The sequence below is a fragment of the Ananas comosus genome, unplaced genomic scaffold (assembly GCF_001540865.1).
Source record: "Ananas comosus cultivar F153 unplaced genomic scaffold, ASM154086v1, whole genome shotgun sequence".
Lineage (NCBI taxonomy): Eukaryota > Viridiplantae > Streptophyta > Magnoliopsida > Poales > Bromeliaceae > Ananas > Ananas comosus.
In genome coordinates this window covers 16331-26324 of record NW_017890947.1, presented here as the reverse complement: position 1 = coordinate 26324, position 9994 = coordinate 16331, and the positions used below count along the sequence as shown (strand labels likewise).

Here is a 9994-nt window from a genome sequence, read left to right as displayed (position 1 = left end):
GGGATATAACCCTCTAATAGTCCTACATCATATGGCAAAAGTGATTCTGATTAGGATATATGAGGCCTACACGCTAGTAATAAAAACTAATTTTAAGCATTTTGGGCCGATGGTTTGGGTTCAATGAATTATTGTTGCCAACGAGTTATTGTTGACAGAAATTGTGGTATCAGAGCCGAATACGAGCTGGAAGCGTGACGGGGCAAAGTGGTACACCAACGAATTTGATGGGAGCCACCTTTTGAACTCGTAGGAGCCACGTCTAGAATCTCACATCGTCTAATAATTCTGGTGTGTAAATCTGTGATCTTGGTTTGGACCTGACGATGACATTAGTGTCTAAATAGGGAGAATTTGTAACGTCCCAATAATTCTACATCGGATGAAAAAATAATTTTGATTAGAATATATTAGATCTACACGCTAGTAATAATAACTAAGTTTAAATTTTTGGGCCAGTGGTTTGGGCCCAACAATTTACTGTTGCGAGCGGGTCCGATTATTGCAAGCAAAGTACTGACTTTTGCTGCAATGAGTGATAACATGTTCTTCGTGTTGTATTGATTCAATTAAAATATCATTCTATAGTCCCACTAAAAACATTGGCATGTAACATCAATTCATTCTTAAAACCTAATCTAGTAGTTCAATGATTTTTTAAGAACATATTTATGCAACTGGCCAAGGACTACTTTACTATTGAAGCATATATGTTGCATAAGATTAAGTTGGTCGGCATACAATTCATCGATATTTTTTCTGATACACATAAGAGCCAACAAAGGATAGAAAAGTGAAATGATATATATCACATTAAGCGAAAAAGGATTCATTCTACTATAGAATAGCTTTACTAACTTCTATACTGTATTTTTATGTTTTTCGAGTTCTGTAAATGATACTAAGAAATTGATCGATCTTGGGGTCACAAATAGAAGTTATACAATGATCTTCTCTCACATGATCAAACTTTATTTTTACTAGTTCCTAAAGCACTAAAGATAGTACTGGTCATCAATTTTNATATATATATATATATATATATATACTGCTCATATATGATTGCAAAATGAGAAGTGTAATAACCTAAAGTTTTATTTCAGGTTGCTATTTAACCTCGCACTCTGATCATTCCAAAAAGGAAAGGAAGGCATATATATATATATATATATATAGCTAGCTAGAAATTTGCATTGCAACCTTTTGTATGAAATTCCTTAGCAGTAGCTAGCTAGCAAATATGAGGACCAACTGAAACAATCACTTGCATACCATTATTGATCAAACACCAATACGAGAACAATAATTACGAAGATGACATTGCGCACTACATATGATTTGATCTAATCACGCACCTAGCGGCAGGGTGTTGAGAGTATTGTTTAAACTTGCTATTTGAAATTTGTAGTTGGAATAAAAAGCGAAGTCATTGTCCATAGTCAACTCACCGTCAACACTTCTCTTTTCGAGCTTGGGCACCTATCCTTCTCAATGAAAATCTTGTGGCAACCAAATAATGAGATAGAAGGCCCCTTCAAAAAATTTTAATAAAAACACAACGTATATCAGTTTGAATACTAAACATTGATAGAAGTAACTTGTAGTTCAAAATTTATTCACTCAAGAAAACATTATAGCTCTATCTATTAATACAAATCAGTGATCGGTGATAACTTCTATCAACATCAATGAGAATAACTAATCATTGACTTGTGAGGAGCCATCTCGAGCTCAACACAAAAAGCAAGAGGATAGTGTATGTATATGAACCAATTTAAAGATATATACTAAATAGAGAACTGAAACATAGTAATTTGAGTATCTCTGTATGGTTCCGGCCATATTTATAGTACACTCGAACATTCATAACTCTTTTCATAATATCTTTATATGCTTTACACAGTTAAACCATGAATGAAGAGCAAAAGAAAAGTAAACAAATCAAGACAAATATACTTTGTTCCAGCCTAGCGGTTGTAATCTAGATGCATCTTTATGCCTCATGTATCTCCTTTTAGGAGGATAAAAATGTTTCGTAGTGTGAAAGCTGAGCCTCATATATCCCTTTTACTTGGCATCCTTTTTTTGGGGTCGAGGAATGGAGCCTTAGACGACAGTTAGACAAACATGGGTCTCTTATGTTATTTCAAAACTGTTTCTCATATTACTTCAATATTATACTATTTATATATTATATATATATTTATATAATATATATATATATTCTCATAATATTTGCTACAGTTTGACTTTATGATGCATCTCATTATTGATAGAAGGAATAGTAGATAAAATGGACTAAGTTAATACACATAGCAAAAGTTAAGACTTGTTTCTGCACACATAGAATATATATATATAGCTAAAGTTTTATTTTAGGTATTATTACTTCTATGTGTGCAGTATTACACTATATATAATATATGTATATATAGTATATATATATATATATGCCTTCTTTAGGAGCCGGCGCTGCTGGGCCTAGCGGCGGTCCCCGTTTCCAGGTGGGTCAACCTCGAGGGTGGTTCTCAATACTAAAGCAAACAAATTGATTGCAAAATCTTAGCTATACACTGCTATCATATTCATGTGTAAAATTGTCAAGCAATCTTATACATACAAATTTGAAATTTAATGGTCGAATATTATTTATTATTAGCCATATATTTCTACTAGTTAGTAAAAGCTGCTTCAGCAATTATGAAACCAGAAAAAATAAAATAGAATAAAATAAAACCGAGTAATTGAATTCTCACGTTGATGTGGCAAAAGCCCCTTTTCGTGCACCACCCGACCTACATTTATTAACGTTTAAATATTAGAAAAAAAATAAAAACTGAGGCAAAATATTAAAGAGTAGAGTGATTTAGTAATTTTTACTACCCCAATTTAGCAACCTACAAAATATTAAAGAGTAGAGTAGAGTGGAGTGATTTAGTAATTTTTACTACCCCAAATTCAGCAACCTACGATTCTTCAGCGATTTCTCAGTGATTTCCACCACGACGATGACACCTCGTAGATCTGGATAGTGGGATGATTCCCCAGTTAATTTAAAGAGATAAAGAAAAAGAAAAAAAAATAGGGGAAAATAGATTAAAAAATTAGGGCACAGAGAGGGAGGGAGGGAGGGAGGGTTACATGGTGGAGAAGTTGGGTTGGATCTGTAGATGAGCCTGCGGCTCGACGAGGTGACGCGCAGGTGACGGCTTGAACCTGCGGCTCGCCTGCAGCGAAGGTGCGGCTTGAACCTGCGGTTCGACGAGGCGACGCGCAGGTGCGGCTCGACGAAGTGACGCGCAGGTGCGCTGGCCTGCAGCGAAGCCCGCCGTGAGGTGCTGCTGGCCTGCAGCGAAGCCCACCGTGGGGGTGCTAGAGCGGCAGGCGGCGGAGGACCGGGGCTCGCTTCCGATGAAGACGGAGGCGGCACAGGGCTTGGCGGCGGCGCTGGGCTTGGCGGAGGCGCGGGGCTTGGGGAGGCGCGAGGCTTGCTGGAGCCGCAGGTGGAGGGGGCGGAGGGGACGAAGAGCCAGGGAAAAGTAGAGAGAGAGAGAAAAGTGATCGAGACCATGTACACCATGGGTTTCAGATGGGTTTAGAAGTAAGGTTAAATTTTTTTACAATAAAGCCCCCACAATTTAATACAATGTATATAAAATAACAGAGGGTAAATTGGTCTTTTTGCATAGAGTAGGTGAGTGCCGAAAAAAAGGAGGGAACTTGTGCGCGGTAAATAAGGAGATATCGTGGCGACAAATATCGCCACTAATACTCATTTTCGGCGGCGACAACTATATGTCGCCGCCAATAATTCCGTATCGGTGGCGACAACTACATGTCGCCGCCATTTTCTATGAATTGGTGGCGACAATCACATGTCGCCGCCATAGAGTAAGTGAGTGCTGAAAAAAGAGGGAACCTGTGGCGCGGTAAATAAGGAGATATCGTGGCGACACTTATATGTCGCCGCCAATATTCCAGTATCGGTGGCGACATTTATATGTCGCCGCCAAAGATTCAGTATTAGTGGCGACTACTATATGTCGCCGCCAAAGAATCCCGTATCGGTGGCGACTCTTATATGTCGCCGCCATTTTCTATGAATTGGCGGCGACAAATAAATGTCGCCACCATATTTAATATATTGGTGGCGACAGTACGCGTCGCCACCAAAAAGTCGCCGCTAAAAAGCATTTTTGTTGTAGTGTATCTTAATCAATCTCTAATAGATTTAAATATTAATCCTAATCTAGTTAGGTTTATCCTCTAATTAATATTTAAATCTTAATTTATCTCAAACAAATTTAAATATTAATTCTTATCCAAATAGGATTTAACTACAAATCTAACCAAATCCTAACACTAATATCTTTTCAACTTCAAAGACCCCTATGACAAATTTGTATTTTCATAATGTTTGTATGATTAATTTACATTTGAAAAAGGAAAGGACAAACCCAATAATTAGTGAGATGCAAACAAAAATGGTGGAAAAATTTGAGCAATATTGGAAGGACTATTCTCTACTGCTCTCAATAGCTGCTGTTCTTGATCCTCGACATAAGATGCGTCTTGTGGAGTTTTGTTACAAAAAGCTTTATGGCTCCTATTTTAATGCATATTATCCACATGTTCAACATATTCAAGATGCTACCCAAAGATTGTTTGATTGGTACAAGGAGAAATTAGGGAGTGACTTGATAAACCAAGCTTATTCAACACCGTATGAACTTGGTGGAGGTTATGGTGCCTCATCTTCAAAAGTATTTAGAGAAGAAGATTCCAATGATGATTTGCTAGAAGAATACTATAATGATGAAAAGTTACTTGCTACAACAAAAGTTCAATCTTCAAAAACAAAACTTGAAAGATATTTAAAAGAACCGATAAGTAACCAAATATGTTGAATTTATTATAGTCTTACTGTTATCTTACCTTTTTTTGGCTTTTAAATTTTTTTCACTAATGCTTATGTCAAATATTTGTTGTAGACTTATCCAAGAGAAGATGTATTTGAAATACTAGAATATTGGAAAAACAATCAAAAGAAGTATCGAGTCATCTCATCAATGGCTCGTGATTTGTTGGCTGTTCCTATTACTACAGTTGCATCAGAGTCGACCTTTAGTGCCGACGGAAGGGTGATCGACGAAAGACGAGCCAGCTTGGATCCATCAATAGTAGAGGCCCTTATGTGTACATGCGATTGGATTAAACAAGTTTTCTTTGCTCCTGAAGGTAACTGACTAAATAAGTGTAATTAGAGTTTATTTTGTTATTAGAAAAATATATCAATAAACTTATGATTTGCTATCTAACATGCAGAGGCTTCAGACAATGAAGATATCAATGAGGAATCTGTTGATTCTTTTGGTTGATTTGAGTAATTTTTAAAGGTAAACTAATATCTGTAAAAAATGCCACTATTCTGTTGAGTAATTTTTAATGAGGAATCTGTTGATTCAATGAGAAATCTGTTGATTCAATGAGGAATCTGTTGAGTAATTTTTAAAGAATAGTAAATAAAGCTGGAACAAATCTACAGCTATATGCCACTATTCTATCACGATCCAAATACTAATATCTATAAAAAATGCAGACTCAGACCCAATCTCACTAGCGACTGTGAACACACCCGTCCCCTCCTGCCGAAGCTACACTAGTACCACCACGCTAGGTCGTCAGTGGAGAGCAAGTCCAACCAGGACAAACCAAAAACAACGCAAAAGCACAAAGCCCGACTCCGAAGTGGCACTCGTGGGCGCTACCCAACCGAGTATGCAAGCGTATCTCTGCCGAGCTCAATCAAGCTCTCACAAGCTGTAATCAAAGTAGAAAGGTCTAGCCGGTCTAACAACCATAATCAACGTGCCCTCGGCACAATCCGATACAAAAAATAGCATTTTAGGCCCACCGTCCGCCCCAACGGCACCCGACAATCCGGAACAGTCTATACACTACTATAAAAATAAACTCGACATCTCAGCACAAGCGTAAATGCATTCTACACTATTCTGGGTATCCACCACCCTCAAACTGCGGCGATACAAATAAACTACGGCTCCTAGAGTTAAATCTGGTAGTTTCATAAAGTGACGGTGTAGAAATCGATAGTTTTCTCCTAAGTCAAGTTCTAAGTCCAACATGTATAATTTATTCTAAATCACTACTGTATGCTCCAAATTTAGATTCCAATTAGCATGCAAATCAACGAATTCGTGCTAAATAACATGATATACAAAGACTAAAAATATACATGCCGACATCAACTAGGTTTAGAAGGAAATCCGTAGCATCCGGTAAACATATCATTAACCCACCTCTAGCATGAGTCCGACCAAGCTAGAAGTCACAAAGTCGCTGGGAGAACTCTATCAAGATCAACCTCCAACGAGCAACAGACCTCTCTAAGGATCAATGCACAAAAATCCAAAGTTTCCATCAATACCATCAAATTCAGCCCATAAGCTTAAATTCTCTAAAATTTCAATGTCAAACTCACCTTCCAATCCTTAAACCAGGTGAAGAAATATCCCAAAACCAGTGGAGAATGATGGAGTAACACTTTCTAGTTGAAAATCCAGCTTCCTCCAAGATTTGGTCCAAGGAAACCACAAAAATTCAAGTTTCAGCTCTAATACAGCAGTAGTTCAGAAAAACAGCAAATTAACCATACTAACCTCAATCAATTTCTGTCACAATGGGCTCCACGAACCGAGAAGTCTACTAACCACCAAACCAAGTTTCACAGCAATACGACCTTCCTACGTCGCACACGAGCCAAAACGCCGAAGGTCGCTTCTGGAATTCTACTGGAATTGCAATCCTCAAGGTGGAATTGTGCAAATTGGAGAGTTTGGAGGGGCTAAACTGCAAAAATAGGGGTTCTCTGTGAAGAAGGGTGAAAAAGCTTCTCAGGGGTTCGCACCCAAGCTTTTATAGATGGCAGGATAGGTACAATAAGCCTCAGGAACAAGAAATCCAAACCTGCTGTTCCTGCAGAAGTCTGCACTTTCGGGCGCCTGAAACCCACTTCTGGGCGTCCGAAACCTCCGGGACATACAACTCACCCTCTTTAGTTCCTCCGCCTGTGGTATGATGCACCCCTTACCTGGTCCGGCGGACCTTACCTACCACCAACGCGTGCCAAAGCAAATGTTAATTCCAAAGTGAACATTCGGGCCCACTTCCGGACGCCCGAAACTAGGATCCAAATTGGCTTCCAATTTAGTTCAGTTCAGCACTCAAGATCTGGATGACCCAAACCATATTCTGGGCGCCCGAAACTGGCAAAACTCCAGTTTTGCTTATTTGAGTGCGCCAAGTCCATTTCTGCACCCATTTCGTGAAAAAACGACTCTGACAGTCCGACACTCTCCAGATGTGTCGACCAGTCACTAATACTGAAACCAATCCGATACCAAACCCTCGGGACACTACAAAAATTTTGATAACTATTTTATTGGTTATTCTGATTATTATGTTATTGTTCACTCATGAAAATTAAAAAATTTAAAACTTATTTTTCTACTTTAATGTTTCATGTATGCATTTTAACTATATAATAGTAGATGCATATATTTTGGACCAATGTATTCGGATATTCTATTTTTTTCTTTTGAATGAATTTTATTGGACAGTACAATTTATTAGAATGCGAGTTTTTTTATGGTGGGCTTTATAGTTTGTCCATAGACTATTTAATAAAGTTTATAAAAAATATATATTATACGGATATCCGTACCCGATCTAGACCCGATCTATATCCGGTCTTGAACGGGTAGTATACGGGTAGTCACTACCCAACTTGCTCAAATAGACCCGATGGGTATATTAGTAACTTTAGCATCCAAATCCGGGCCCCACCCAAAGTTAAATGGATAGGGTATATATATTTTTTCTAACCATTTCTTTTTAGGGTATGGGTACAGTATATTAATTACCCAGACCCGACCCGGTCCACGGACACCTCTAACTCCAAGATTAAGAAGTGGATCCATGCCTTCAAGATCGTCGTCCGAATCTTACTCTCCTGCGAGGGACATGAGAGCGTCCAAAGAATGCAATTTTTTAAGGTGTAAAAAATGGTGTAATGGTGTAAAAGGGAAGAAAGAATAGGAAGAGGAAGAGAAGGAGAAATTGTGCAATTTTGGACGAAATGGTGCAATTTTGGGCGAAATTTGCACCATTTTCCCTCCTCCTTCTCCTCTTCTTCCTTCTTCCCCTCCGCTTGGCGAGCTAGCGGCGCACCTGCCGGCTCGACTACGACCAGTCCGGCACTCTCGGCATGTGGATGCCCCTTGCGGTCGTTGCCGAGAACGACAACCGCGTTGCCGCCGCGGCCTTCTCAGACGTCGGCTTCACGCTTAGCTTCCATCGAATCGACGTCGCGCTGCTGTGCGCTGCCCCGTTCGCGGTCCCCCGTAACAGCTCGTGGCCACTGCAGCACGACATGTAGGCGGCACTGGTCCCGCTCGATGCCGACGCTATGTAGGCCATGGACGCCAACGCCATGCAGGCTATAGACACCATGGGAGAGGGAGAGGCAGTGGAAGGAGGTGGTGGGTTCGTCGGAGGAGAAGGAGGCGATAGGGAGGGCACCGCGGAGGAGGAGGTGGCGCGTCCTCGAGAAAAAAATGATGAAGGAAAATAACGAGTGTCCGCAAGGTGATAGCCGGGCCTTGACATTGGCGACGGCCTATTCCTCTCCGGGACAGCCTGCAGGATAGCCGGGCCTATTCCTCTCCGCAAGGTGGCACACCTGCAGGCTGTCCCGGAGAGGAATAGGCCGTCACCAGTGTCAAGGCCCGGCTATCACCTTGCGGACACTTGTCCTGCGTATGGCCCGGCAGCCCACACTTGAAGCACTTGCCCTCTCGCTGATCGCACTGCTGTGGGTAATGAGGGTCTCCACAAATAACACATCTCGCCGAGGACCGAATGCGGTATGTCCCCGGAGCTCGGGATCGTGAGCGCGAACTCATCGTCGTTCGTTGGGAACATGACTGACCATCGAGCCCTCTTGCCGGCCGTCCTTTCCCTTTTTCCTTGTAATATGCTCGCGCCCCTCCCGTAAAGATGCGTTGCCTTGTTCTATCCACAGGGCCGGATCCAGGACTTCAGCAAAAGTCTGTAACTCAAGTATGAGCACAGGCTTGTAAAGATCCGACCGAAGTCCTCGCACAAACTAGTCGGCTTTATCCTTGTCATCCCGCACCACGTTCGAGATACAATGCACGTGTAATACACTGAACTTTTGCAAACTGCGGAGTTCGAGTATGTGGAATGGTGTGTGGATCACTCCTACATGTTCTAAAAGGTTAGAACAAGTGTTTGGATAAGTTAGAGGATGATTGGAATGTTAAAAGTGAGAAATTGCATTGATCTGGCGAAAAGCAGCATTTTCTGCTTGCTGTACCGGTACAGCCCTTACCTTGTACCGGTACAAGCTGGCAGATTCGGGGCAGCAAGGTTAGTTTGGTAATTTCACATCTTGTTCTCAGCTATTTGATCCCAGCACGACTCCTGGAGCTTGCTGGAGTGTGCTAGAGCTCAGAGGAGGGTTCTCCACCATTTCTCTCTTTCTCTCTCTAGGGTTTTTCTCTCTCTACATCGAATTCGCCGATTTCGCTCGTTTTCGTCGCAACGTTGGTTCTTCGTTGTTCGCAAGTGTTGCAGAGCCTACGTGGACGTGTGAGGGAGTGTTTTGGAGAGCTTTTCGCAGCTCTGGACCAGTGGGTTGCTGGTTGGAAGCTTGAAAGGTAAACGACTTGATGTTTTTCCGTTATCGGCACTCTAAGTTCAACGCCGTTTTTGAGCGCAAATTAAGGTTTAAGTGAAGTATTACTTGATCCAATGTGTTAGTTCGAAATTTTATCGACTAGGGACTCGATTTCTCCAAGTAAGTGTCGATTAATAGAGTAAATATTATCGACTTAAGAGTCAAATCGTGTCGGTTCTCGTTTTTAGACTTTAGCGATGAGTTTAGCTGCTG

General features: G+C 40.9%; 1 protein-coding gene across 1 annotated transcript; it reads right to left on the bottom strand.

Moving 5' to 3' along the window:
* Positions 1-2833: 2833 nt before the first annotated feature.
* On the bottom strand, positions 2834-3580 carry LOC109704463 (serine/arginine repetitive matrix protein 1-like). The gene is made up of 3 exons (XM_020225201.1): positions 3142-3580; positions 2967-3024; positions 2834-2897 (listed from the first exon to the last, which is right to left on the bottom strand). The coding sequence occupies exons 1-3, from the start codon at positions 3578-3580 to the stop codon at positions 2867-2869; spliced, it is 528 nt and encodes a 175-aa protein (XP_020080790.1). The 3' UTR covers positions 2834-2866.
* Positions 3581-9994: the final 6414 nt, after the last annotated feature.